The sequence below is a fragment of the Strongylocentrotus purpuratus genome, unplaced genomic scaffold (assembly GCF_000002235.5).
Source record: "Strongylocentrotus purpuratus isolate Spur 01 unplaced genomic scaffold, Spur_5.0 spur5_scaffold_6, whole genome shotgun sequence".
NCBI lineage: Eukaryota > Metazoa > Echinodermata > Echinoidea > Camarodonta > Strongylocentrotidae > Strongylocentrotus > Strongylocentrotus purpuratus.
In genome coordinates, this window is record NW_022145612.1 from 29,618,948 (window position 1) to 29,633,225 (window position 14,278).

Here is a 14,278-nt window from a genome sequence, read left to right on the forward strand (position 1 = left end):
CCTTCTATAGAATATCCCTAATCACCGTCTATCCTCCGTGCGTGTTCATGTACAGCGCACGGACTGGTTGGACCGCACAGAACATCGATAAGGCAAAAAAAAATCTTTTGGTTGTCCTCGACCGCCCGCTCGTCATTTTCGGGCAGCTCGTATTTATTTATTTTTTTTTTTTTTATTCAATTTTTTTTTTTTTCAATTCAATTTTTTTTTTTTTTTTTTTTTTTTTTTTTTTTTTTTTGGGGGGGGGGAAGCAATCTTAAATGCCAAACATACCATTTTATGCATTTGCAAGGCTCAAAATTTTGGTCTTTTCAGTACGCAATTAGGTATTTATTAAACTTGCCATTTTTATTTTTCTGTGTCAAAATGCCGTTCATTCAAATCAGGTTCTGAGCATTCTTAAACTCATTTTAAAGCCCATCTGTATTCATTTACAGGAGGCATAAGACCACCCTGCAAGGTCACTGGACAGGTGGTTATCTCATCAAATCAGCTTTCAGTTAATATAAGATAAAAAGAATAATTGGGGACCAACGGTCACCGATTAGGCATTGTTTGCTACATAGCGGGCGCAAGTATAAGTAGTACAATGGAGATTTAAAAGGTGCTTTATTTCAAAGCCCAAAATACTTTCTGTGTTGGTCTTGATATTCATTGTACATTAAACTAGTCTTTTACCATATTAAAGTGTTTATAGACTTTGTTTTTTTAAATGCTTGACAATCCCAATGATTTTTTTTTTTGTGGAAAAAAAAAAGTGGGGGGAAAAAAAAAAATCACAAAAGAAATTTTAAAAAAGACACACAAAAAATGAATTAAAAAAAAAAAAGAAAAAAAAAAAAATCCGCCCGCCCGCCCCTACTCCAGAATAGCAATCGAGGACAACCAAACAATTTGTTTTGTTTGGCCTAATCGACGCAAAGCACATGACGTCATACTCTGATGACCCACGTATATCGTCTGCGTCACCGCTATTGAATATGTTGGAATACACATGGTGTTGTATTTACCGTGTTCCTGACCGGTATAAAGAAATAAAACAAAGGAAAAAGTGATGGTTTGAAAGTTTATATATTAATCATCACAATGAACCAAACTACTGTTTGATGCAGTAGCGTTTTCATATATTTTTTAATGCTGCATATCGTTAAGTTGCTATGTTTTTTAGACTGTTTTAAATGCTCTTTTTAAAGGGACTATGTCCCATTTGCAGGCCAAAAAAACGAAAAAGTTAAATTCCAACTGCATTTGAAAGATAATACTAATTTAGAACTTCCCTAAAAAAGGTGGGACTTGAAAATGTCTTCAAGTGGGAAAATAACGACTATTAGTTGTCAAATCGACTTTAGGGCTATAGAGCCCAAAAGTAATAGTCTTGATTTTCAGACAATTGTACCGAATGGTCATACGTTTTATGCTGCCCAAAGATTCAATCAGTTTAATCTTGGCCATCACAAGAAGTGGGGTATTGATGTAGAAAAATACTCATGTACCCTTTACAACTCTTTTCATGTATGTTATTACCAAAGAAGAAAAAAAGCCAGTCAGTCACTCAATAGTGTCTGGCAGTGAAGTCTAGCAAGTAAACGGTTTTCCTTGCATAATTTGAATATGAGGACACTGCTAATGTTTAAATTTCACAGATAGGACATACATGACATATTCATAATTCCTGCAAAGTTCTGCAGCATTTGAGGTTGGCTGCAAAAGGGACATAGTACCTTTAAAGCATGTTAACGTAAAAAAAAATATCTTAATGTTTTGTCAAGATTATGTGGCTTCTAAGGGACACGCATACGCAAAATTTGACGTATACCTATGTAACAAATTTGTGGATTTTCACGTCTTTGACGTGAAAATCCACAAAATTGACGTATACCTTTGCTTGATAATTTTTTCGTTTTTCTGTTTTCAATGGCCCTGAAGGGACACGCAGACATGAAAATCTGCTGGAAAATCTGCGTCAAATATTCACGTCTGCGTCTCCCAAAAGGGACAGGCAGACGTGAATATTGGACGCATATTTTCTCGCTCTCTCGCTCTCTCTCTCCTGTCCTTCCTCCCTTCCCATTCTCTCTGTACTATGTGTATTCGAATTCGGGAGAGAGAGAGAGAGAGAGAGAGAGAGAGAGAAAAGGAGAGAGAGAGTGAGAGACAGATTGGGAGAGAGAAACGTTGAAAGAATAGAAAGAGAGGAAGAGGATAAACATTTTGGGAGAGAGAAACGAGAAAGAGAGAGAGAGAGAGAGGGGGGACACTGGGATAGAGAAAGGAGGAAAAGAGTCGAGAGAAGAGAGTGGTGGGACATTAGGAGAAAGAGGAGAGAGATAGAGAGAGATGGGAAGAAAGAGATTGAGAGAGAGAAAAGGGTGTGATAGGAGGGGGAAGCAATTAAATGGCAACAAGATGCACGAAAAGAAATAATTGCTTGGCAATGAGAAAAGAAGAAAATAAACAATTTGAGCTAAATTCAATGTATTTGTATTTCTTTGTGATTTTGTTGTCTATATTTGTCTGAATTGAAATTGTAAACATGATGTTTAGGAGCCACCATACTCTACTGGTCTTTATTCTTCTCTCTTCACCTTCTTTTCCCCCTTTCTCTCACTCCTCTATTTCCCTCCCTTTTTTATCTCTCTCTTTACGATTTCGTCATAAAAATGGTTTATGTACCAATTTTGATTGTTACTGTTTTATAACTTCCTCTCTTATTTTAGTCATCTGATTGTCCTCAAACAATAGTAATGATAGTGAATGAATTAACACGTACATTGCAATGTCCTCTGCTTGTTGAAAACAATAACAAGTGAGACTTTAGACACACTTATAGGGTCTGCAATTAGAAGACTATGAATCTGGACTGAGTATGAGACACCAGCTGGTAATCCCTTTATCAGTAACTAGGGGCAGACCACCCATATTAGGCTAGGAATATTGTGTCTTTTTTTAGGTAAACGTCAAACAAATTGCAATAAAATATTTTTCACTGCAATGCATTTTAGTAAGGTCCTTAAAATGACATACTAAAAGTCCAAAAAAATCCAAGTAGTAGAAGTGTCCCTAATTTGCATAAATCCAATATGGCCGCTATTTCTAGGATTTTCACATACATTTTATCATATTTGTCAGCTTGTATAGGCTGTTGTGGCACTAAAGGAGTAGGAAGAGTGATCTGCTGTACATTTTGTATCAACTAAAATACCCTAAAACTACAGGTACATCACACATCTGAAACAAATCCCCCACACACCCACACCCACACAATCCAATATGTAATTTATGCTCAATTTATCACCTCAGCAGATGATGTTATTTCATTATGCACTAGACAAATATCATGTCATTTTAATTATATTGAAAAAAACTAAAATAAAAATATTCAGAAAAAATGGCCCTTATGAGTATCCGTACAAACACAAGAGCTGTTGGTAGGGCTATTAGGCTTTCATCGAAAGGGTGCGGCGTGGTGCGGCGCGGTGTGGTGAGTTCAACGCACCCATTCGATAAAAGGCCCCCTTTTTCGAAAGGGTGCGTTGAGAGCGGAGGACCGTCATAGCACACCCTTTCGAGAAAAGAGGGGGGTCTTTTCTCGAAAGGGTGCGTCGAATAGTCTTTCACATGAGTCGTTTAAAATGTTTAAGGAATAGAAATGTGGTTTTATAAATTGAAATAATCAAAATAGAAACTAATTTTTGCGTAGTCTTGCAGATCAGGCATTTATTTATTGAAATAAAAAACAATATCCATTTCTTTTTTTTGTATGGAATTCAGTTTTTAAATGTTAACTAGTCTTGCATAACAGCTGTCGTTAAATTACAAATAGAAATTAATTGCCATTTTACTTAATCAGACACACGTTTATGTATTCGTTAAGTCTTGCTGAAAAAATGTAGGGGTGCACAGGTTTTTAATGTGTATTTTTAAAACATTTTGCCAACACAATTTGGAATTATCTTTAATTGTCTATACCATCTGAAAAATGTATTCACCGGCATATGTGCCATCTATAATGGCTGTTATCACATCCACATCCACACAAATCTAAATTTAAGGAAAGTCACATTCTTTCACATAATATGCCCTTCTTTAGTTCGAATTAATGTGTCACCTTTATAATCAGTTATTATCCAATTAAGACAGCAACAAGACATACCCAATCAACATTCACTCACACAACTTTCACCCGGTTCAACTTTTCTAAAACTTCGTTATTGATGCTAATTAAAAAGAAAAATATAATTTAAAAAAGTTTGATATATAAAAGTCAACACATTTATTACTTATCAATAAACATTACACTAGCAAACAATAATAGTAGTAACAATGAAGGTATTATGGTGAATTCAACAGAGACGGTTCCTTGCATAGGTCTGTGACACTCAGTGTGCTGATCATATTAAAGCTCCACCCCCCCCCCCCCCTCTGTCTCTCAGGCGCGAATCCAGGGGGTCGAGCGGCCCTTGCCTCCCCCCTCGCAAAAAAGAGAGAAGGAAAAGAAGGAAAAGGGGAAAAGTTGAGAAAGGAAAAGAAAGAAAAAAAGAAAAGGGGAAGAAGGAGACATGGGGTGAAAGGGCCTTGCGTCGAATGCTCGCGCTCGGTTTCTCTGTCTCGCTTCGCTCGCCAGAATTTACGGACTCCAACAACGCGAGGGCCATCGACAAGAGGCTAGCCCCGGAAGCTCAGGGGTTTTAGGCGTTTAATTAAGGTCAGATGAGCATATTTTTTTGTATACCTTATTATTTTGCGACACTGGCAGGTCACTATTTGGCGTGGGGTCCAGGTCCAAAAATCAGGGGTTTTAGGCATTAAATTACCGTCAGATGATCATCTAAGGGCCCGCCGTAGGGCCCTAGATGGAATCCAGGGAGCAAGGGGGAAGCTTAGGGGTTTTAGGCATTTAATCACGGTCAGATGAGCATATTTTGATGCCTCATTATTTTGTTAACACTGGCAGTCAACTATTCTCACTTTCTTGCTCTCATTCTATTTTATTTCTCTTTAATATACTTTTTCAAGAAAAGTAAGGGGGAGCTCGAGGCTCTTGATCCCCGCCGTACCTCGGGCCCTGACATGTAGGAATCTCAAGAATCATATTTTTTGCCTGGCTGTAAATTTAGAAATTTGTCATTTTCCAACAAACACATACAAACGTATAATTTACTAAAAAGTGGGGAAAAATTTCGGAAATTATGTCATTTCAGCATTATTTGTAATCCACCGTTGTGGAATTAGAAATAAACCACGTTTGAATTTGATTTCTCCCAAGCCCCCCCCCCCCCCCTCTATCAGTACGCCAATATCTCCTCTTTTCCTTTGTTTTTTTTCCCTTTCCTTCTCTCTTATTTTTTTTGATTGGGGGCGGGGGGTTAACAGCCTGGGAGGCAAGGCCCTTTCGCCCCCCCCCATCTCCTTCTTCCCCCTTTTCTTTTCTTCTTCCTCTTCTTTCTTTCCCTTTTTCTCCTTTTTCCCTTTCCCTTCTTTTCCTTTCTTCTCTTTTTTGTTTTTGCGGGGGGGGGGGGCAAGGCCCGCTCGGCCCCCCCCCCTGGATCCACGCCTGGCTATGTAACAAGTAAATTTCTAAGGAATTAAGGAGTTTCATGGGTTCCAATTCAATGTAAATTTGCATTAAAATAAGAGCCCCCGTATTAGAAGGCTCACGGGGGCTCTTTTTTTTTTGGAAGAGCCCCCGTGGACAAAAAAATAATTTGAGCCCTGACGTCAAGTTATTAAAAGAAAATTAGAAGTGACGCGTTTACCTGCATCTCTCACAGATTCCCTGCAACTGCTATTGAGGAACATGTTTGTTGGCCAAAAGGTAGATTGTGATGCTGGCATCTATTGGGCTAGCCATAATGCACGCAATACGTCCAAGGGTTCTCCTTGCTCCTCTTCAGCTTGGATTACAAATGCATCATCAATTCTCATCTCGCAATGCTTCTAATGCTCTTATCAGGTGGTTAAGAAATATGAAAGAAGTGCGGCAATTTCTCAAGAGTGCATTCAGTATCTTGCAAATAATATCGACACTCCTTATGGATCGGGTACTTTCCACAGATGGGCACATTGCTACCCAAAGCCAAGGATAAAGTACTGTAAGCCTGTACCGTTTATCTAGATAAACGGTATCCGCTGAGGACTTTGCTACTGTTGGACGTATTAACATTGAATAAGGCATCTACAACTGTACAACCTCTGGTTTACTAGCCGATTATGAATCAGGGACCAGAAGATCCAACATTTGACCTTGATGTGTTGTTGAAGACATCTTTACGACTGCGGTCCCCAAGGCCTTCAAAGGTCCGGAACGATACAGATAATAAAAGCAAGTACCCCGATCAGTCATCTTCTTTGTTTCTCCCCATGATTGACATGAGTCCTAGTGATTCATCCTGCATGTGTCTACTACACTCTGCGTTCTGCTTGTACCCATGCTAAACGGTATACAAACGTTTTGACGTTTGATATGCTGCTATGGTAGAAGGCACTCACAAAAATCAGGAGCCAGCCAAGTGACAGTGACTTGAAGCAGATCGTTCTGCAGGGCATTTGATGACGGGCTCAGGACCCCATGAACTTCTTGAAGTATAGTGTATGCCCTATATGCTGGGTGGAAAGGCGATTTCTAGAGCTGCATGTGCGGGGCCATTTACTCGTTGATGCTGCTCTAAATACCATGCTGATACCAGACTTGTATAATGTACATCTGCAACGAGTACAAACAACCTCCGGAAGCTCCTATAGTGATCACTATAGGGATTTCCAGAGGTTGTTCAGCACCCAGGTACTCCATGTGGAGAAGCTAATTTCGCAGAGCAGCCCACTTAAGTTCTCTCTTGAATAACTACTAATTAACGGACAGCATCTTCCTGATCTTCATCATGATGTAGCAATTGAGGAAGAGCAGATCCTGGAATTAATTGTGATGCAACAGAAGTTTAAACCAACAATTCTTGTCGATGATGACACAAACCTTCTCATCTTGCTGATCTTTTACGCTGATCTGAATGCAAAGGACTTCTTTTTTTTGCATCTGAGCCAAATTAAGGCAACTCCAAGAATTAGAACCGAACATGGAATATCAAACAGCTGAAGGAAACTCTAGGAGGTAGCGTGTGTGACTACTTTCTCTTGGTCGTGTGCTTCTGGACTGCGACACAACGTCTTGCATATTTGGACTAGGGAAAGGCGTAGCACTGAAGAAAATCATGAAGAATGACGACTTTTGTGAGCTTGCCATGGCATTTAGTCAGCCGGCATCATACCTGAAGGAAGCCATTATTCCAACTGGAAAGAAGGCACGTGTATGCCTGTATGGTGATGACTCAATGGAAGATTGCGTAAAGGTATCACCAATCTTGTCTGCCTTAGAAGCAAAGACTTTACAACCAACTTCGGCAGCAGGAAATTTTCTCAGTCTGCGTGTGTACTATCAGATATTAGAATGGAAAGGAATGGCAGACAGCCTGACATCGAGAAACTGAGTTGGCAGGTCATGGATGGGAAGTCTCTTTATAAAAACTGATAAAACACCACCATCCGCATAACACCTTACGGTCATCAGATGTGGATGCAAGAAAGATTGTGCAGCCAAGAAATGCACGTGCCGGAAGTATATGGCCTCCAATGTTCAACAGCCTGCAGTGATTGTCATGGCACTAGTTGTAGCAACTCACCACCATTATAGGCCTACCAAAGAAGTGGATGATACTACTGATCAGCATGCCACATAAATGTTTGTTTGTTGGAGACTACCAACTCTAATCAAATTAAAATATGTATACTTAACTGTAGGCCTGCATGACCTGCATCCTGTAATAACAACTGCACTGGGATTGTAAACCAACATAGACATAGCTGCTCTGAAATGCATTGTAAGGTGAGAATCAACACAAAATGTATTAACCCACTTTTAAAAGAAATGTATGTGTACATATGCAAATTAAAAAACCTGATTATGACACATTTGACATATAAATATATTTGTACAAGTGTTGTCGCAATTAGTCTGAATGTAACATAAGACAAAAAATATCATTAAAATAAATTCTCTACAAAAATGTTTAATTTGCAGCCATTTTAAATTTTAAGCAAATTGAAAAAATAATAATAATAATATTTAATTTTTATATAGCGCTTAATACAAATGTCTCTAAGCGCTTTACAAATATACTTGTTATGTTCTTATAAAAGACCAGTTGGAGAGCTTTGATTGAACTAATAAGTTGTATAGCTTTATTGAGGCTCTATGTCAGTCAGACACCTTTGTAGTATCTCCTGTACAAGTACTCAGGTTTCATAACATGACCTGGCATGAGTCATGGGTTGCAGGTCATTCTATATTTAGTTATACATGCTAGTCTGTATTTGCAGACTCTGTTAAACTACATGTAGCTATCACTACACCTCCCTTCTTTAAAAGAGATTTACATATACATATATAAAACTTCTTAAAATGTACAGAGTGACAGGGTGGACTATCTGTACACTCTCGACTGTACTAGGGCATTATTCTGTCCCTTAAAGCTGGAGTACTGTCGCTTTCATAATAACTTATTACGCGACAGTCCATATCTTTCAAGGTTGCAATTCGCGAAACTGGGATTCTCCGTTGAGGTTGAGTGATATCTGTTGATTTTTGTAATCAAAGTGACTAATTAAATCCGGTTATACTTTTAAACTATAACATGCAAATATATATGTCATGCTCATGCAATCCTGCAGTTATGTTTTAAAGTCCAAGTTGAACTCTGTAACTAAAAACTATTTACAAAACGCGAAAGTCTTTCTCTGTAGTTCGCTTTCATTTATTTACAAGTTCAAGCGATCTGGCGGTTTAATAACTCGTCCGCTTCTGGTTCTGGTTGATGACGTAGTTCAGCTTTCTTCAGATGCTGTTTGCTCTGTAGCTTCTGCAGTGTCATCTAGCTCGAAGTCATCATGTGTTGGTAGTGGAATAGACTCGGCTTGTTGTTGACGTGGGACTGGCCTGAGGTGACGTCTGTTCCTGCGACGTATCTCTCCTGTTTCTGTCTCGATCTGGTATGATCTGTTTCGATCCTGGGCAGACCTGACAATACCACGTTTCGACCAGGTGTTGGTTTTCATGTCTTGGAGTATGACATGATCTCCAGGCTTTAGCTTTGACAAGTCTCGAGCATGTTTGTCGAATCGCTCTTTTTGCTTCACCTTATGATCCTCCTTTCTTCCCCTCACTGATCGAGTATTGACCTGTTGGTTGTCAAGTAAACTGTCAAGCATGGGGAGATTCGATCGAAGTCGACGATTGTAGAGGAGTTCTGCCGGAGACTTTCCGCATGATAGTGGTGAACTGCGATAGACTTGTAGAGCTCTGTGGATATCCTGTCAACTGTGCTGTGACTTCAATATAAGTTTTTTTTACAATCTTCACAGCATTCTCTGCGAGGCCATTGGATTGCGGATAATATGGACTCGATGTAGTATGGTGAAAAGCCCATTCTTTTGCAAAGCTCTGGAACTCTTGGCTTGCAAATTGAGGACCATTATCCGACATCAGTTCACATGGCGTTCCATGGCGAGCAAATACTGCTTTCATGTGGTTGATCACGGCCTTGCTACTAGTAGAAGTCATAGTACATACTTCAAAGAACTGTGAATAGTAGTCAACGATGACCATGTACTCTCTATTGTTCAGCGTGAACAAATCAACAGCAACTTTTTCCCACGGGCGGTTCGGCACGTCATGAGGATGTAGACTTTCAGCTTGCTGTTTTGGTCTGTACATTAGGCATGAAGTACAACTTTGGACCATTTCAGTGATGTCTGTGTTGATTCTGGGCCAATAGATGACTTCTCTAGCACGTTTCTTACACTTCTCGATGCCTAAGTGTCCTTCGTGGATTTTGTTTAGCATGAACCTTCTCATCGTAGTGGGAACCACTATTTTGCTGCCTTTGAAGATGATGCCATCTGCTTCAGAGAGTTCACTCCTGATGTTCCAGTATTCCCTGACTCGAACTGGACATGATTGCTGCTTCGTTTCCGGCCAACCATCTCTGATGATGCCTAGCAGCTCTTGCAGTTGATCATCTTTCTTTGTCTCTTCGACAATCTGATTTCGTTTGTTCGATGTAACTGGCATGCTCTTGACAATAGCATCTACGTAGACTCTGATATCTTCCTCAGTTTCAGCATTCAACTGAGCATTTGGATCTACTGCTCTGGACAATGTATCAGCAGTATACATGTACTTTCCAGGCGTGTACGAGACCTTGAGATCATATCTCTGTACCCTGATGAGTAACCTTTGAATGCGTAGGGGACAGTCACCCAGTGACTTTACAAACAGTGGAATAAGTGGCTTGTGATCAGTCTCCACTTCTACTTGTTGTCCATAGATTTATTGATGGAATCTTTCACATGCGTATGTAATTGCCAGCAATTCTTTCTCGATCTGTGCATATCTAGTCTCTGCATCAGTCATTGATCTAGATGCATATGCGATCGGAACCCAATCTTGATCATATTGCTGTAGTAGCACTGCACCATTACCATCCTTTGATGCGTCTGCTGACAGCTTGGTTGGTTTCTTGCAGTCATAGAAATATAGGACTGGCTCTTGTATTAGAGCTTGTTTCAGCTGATTCCATGCATCCTCTTGTGCATGATCCCATGTCCATACATTCTTTTTGTCTAGTAGATGTCTCAGCGCTGCTGACTTGGTCGACAGATCTGGAATGAACTTCCCTTGGTAATTCATCATACCCAAGAACCGTTGGACATCTTTCCGACATTTCGGTCTCTCAATGTTCAAGATAGCAGACACTTTCTTTGGAGCAGGTTGAACTACTTGATCACTGATCAAGTCACCAATGAATGTGAGCTTCTTGACATTGAACTCGCATGTGTCTTTGTTCAACTTGAGATTCATTTTTCTCACAATGCTGAGAACCTCTCTCAACCTGTCATCATGCTCCTGTTGGGTAGTTCCCCATACAATCACATCATCCATCATTGTGTTAACTCCCGGAATGTGTGCAAACAATTGGTGCACTATCCTGTGATAGACTTCCGGAGCACTACAAATACCAAAAGGTAGTCTCAGGAACTTGTACCTTCCGTATGGCGTGATAAACGTACACAGTTTGGAGCTTTCGTCATCTAGTTGGATCTGCCAAAAACCACTAGATGCATCTAACTTGCTGAAGTATTTGGCTCCTGCAGAATGTGCAGTTATTTCAGCTCTTGATGGCAATTGATAGTGTTCTCTTTTGATTGCTCGGTTCAGGTCCCTTGTATCTAGACAGACCCTGAGCTGACCATTCTTTTTCATCACCACCACGAGAGAAGAAACCCAATCAGTTGGCTCATCAACTCGTGTGATTACGTCCATTCGTTCCATCTTATCTAACTCGTCTTTGAGTTTATCTTGAAGTGGAAATGGAACTTTGCGACATACATGCTGAACAGGATGTGCGTCCTCTCTCAATGTGATGTGATGTTTACCAGGAAGACAACCTAGACCTACAAACACATCTTGATAGTCTTGAACTACACTTTTACCCGTTACGTGTTCAGTTTGTTTCTCAACATGATACACCCGTTTCACCAGATACAAGTCTTCACTCGTCCGTAATCCTAACAAAGGCTGACGATTTCCAGGCATGACTAGACACGGCACATTGCGTTTGATCCCTTTGTACTCAACTTGTACACAACAACGACCTTTGACCGGGATATCTGTCTCATAATAACCTGTCAACATCACTTTGGCTTTTTGTAGCTTTGGTTTTGGTTTCAATTTGTGAAATACTGTCTCAGGAAGAAGATTCGCCTGAGCACCAGTATCAACATTGAAGTCAACCGGCTGTTTATTGACTAGTAGATTAACTATCCATTCATCCTTGGATTCTTTTGATTCAAAAGAGCAAATCATGAAACCTTCTGAATCTACCTCCAAGTGCTGCAGTTCATTGACCTTGGCTACTGGGGTTTTACAACATTTAGCAAAATGATTTTGCTTACTGCACTTCTTGCATGTTTGACCTTGTGCGGGACATTTGTCTTTGCTATGTCGGTTTCCGCACCTGCTACATGCATCACTTTTAGTACGACCTTGAGGTTCTGACCGTTTTGACTTTGAACCAGAAAATTTCTTCTTAGTCTTGCTGAATCTACCGGAATTGAGGCGTTTTCCCCTGCGGAACTGAACGCTTGTGCCTGCGCTCGAGTTTGTTCAGCCGCACGACATACTTGCAACGTTTTAACCAATGTAAGATCATCTTGCCTCAACAAACGTTCTCTTAGACCATCGTCTAAAATACCACAGATAATTCTGTCCTGGATAAGACTCTCTTTCAACATGGATAACTCACATGACTGAGCACGACTCCGCAATTCTGTTGCGTACTGATCAACAGTGTCATGCACTAACTGAGATCTTGTGAAATATCTATGTCTCTCATACGTTAGATTACATTTCGGCATGCACTATTCCTCATATTTTTTCAACACTTTCTCAAGCTTCATATGCTCTCACCCTCAGCAAATACAAACGTATTATACAATTCCAAGGCAGCATCGCCAATCACGTGTAGAAGCATTGATGTTTGTAAATTTTCATCTTTTTCAGACATTCCTGAGGCAACATTGTATAGAGTGAATTTCTGTTTAAATCTTCTCCAGTTCTCGGAAATATTTCCCTTTAAGTCGAGTGGAGGAGGTTGACTGAGATTTGCCATTTTGTTTCTTTTTGTTTCTTAGCCTAGTGTAGTCACTCACATGAACAGCATAACAATTAGCTTTTTCTTTTTGTAATCTTTGCAACAATTACTTTAAGCTCAACTATTAACTTTCACTGGGTTATTCTGTATGTTCATGTCCCATATATGTCACGCTTACTGCCCGTTATACTGGAACTGGCCCGGCACAGAACTATGCACTCCAATCCATACAACGACAGCGCTAACTATTATGGACATAACTACATTCACTGGACATACACTTAGAGTCTAAGCCCTCTCATCATCTCTCACATCACAAAGAATTGGATTGAACTGGCCTGATTTCAATGATTCCTCCATACATATACTGTAGGCTGGGTTGCTCAGCACAAACACTGGCTGCCAAGTTCTGACACCATGTTATGTTTTTATAAAAGACCAGTTGGAGAGCTTCGATTGAACTAATAAGTTGTATAGCTTTATTGAGGCTCTATGTCAGTCAGACATCTTTGTAGTATCTCCTGTACAAGTACTCATTGTTTCATAACATGACCTGGCATGAGTCATGAGTTGCAGGTCATTCTATATTTAGTTATACATGCTAGTCTGTATTTGCAGACTCTGTTAAACTACATTTAGCTATCACTACATACTATTACCCCAACCGGGCATATGAAACCTTATGCAAACAAAAAAAATTCTTGGAAATAACATTTTAGACATTCAAAGTACACTAAAAGTGTGCTAAAAGATATGTATGGTGAATATTTTGACCAAATTTAGGAGAAAACCCTAGAATTGGCGGCCATTTCGGATTCATGGAAATTAGACACTACACGGATAATGTAAGGTACAGGCTGTACCCCTATAAAATAACCCTATAACAGCTCTTGTGTTTGTACGAATACTCATAAGGGCCGGTTTTTCGGAACTGATATTTTTGTTTTAGTTTTTTCAATATAAAATGATATGATATTATTTTGTCTAGTGCATGATGAAATAACATCATCTGCTAAGGTAATACATTACATGTTGGATTGTGTGGGTGTGGGTGAGCGGGGGATTTGTTTCAGGTGTGTGATGTACCTGTAGTATATGGGTATTTTAGTTGATACAAAATGTACAGCAGATCACTTTTCCTACTCCTTTAGTGCCACAACAGCCTATACAAGTTGACAAATATGACAAAACCTATGTGAAAATCCTCGAAATAGCGGCCATATTGGATTTTTGCAAATTAGGGACACTTCCACTACTTGGATTTTTCTGGACTTTTAGTATGTCATTTTGGGGACCTTACTGAAATGCATTGCAGTGAAAAATATTTTATTGCAATTTGTTTGACCTCAAAACACAATATTCCTAGCCTATATACGCTTATCTTCCTGGTGAAAATTTGCTGGAAAATCTGCGTCCAATATTCATGTCTGCGTGTCCCTTCAGGGCCATTGAGTACAGAAAAACGAAAAAATAACAAGGCAAAGGTATACGTCAAATTTGTGGATTTTCACGTCTTTGACGTAAAAATCCACAAATTTGTTGCATAGGTATACGTCAAATGTTGCGTTTGCGTGTCC

At 39.6% G+C, this 14,278-nt stretch overlaps 1 protein-coding gene across 1 annotated transcript; it reads right to left on the bottom strand.

Moving 5' to 3' along the window:
- Nucleotides 1–8,874: 8,874 nt before the first annotated feature.
- On the bottom strand, nt 8,875–10,225 carry LOC115929869 (uncharacterized protein K02A2.6-like). Its single transcript, XM_030999958.1, has 2 exons — nt 9,401–10,225; nt 8,875–9,228 (listed from the first exon to the last, which is right to left on the bottom strand). Exons 1-2 carry the CDS (start codon nt 10,223–10,225, stop codon nt 8,875–8,877), a joined length of 1,179 nt encoding a protein of 392 aa, XP_030855818.1.
- Between the last annotated feature and the right edge of the window lie 4,053 nt (nt 10,226–14,278).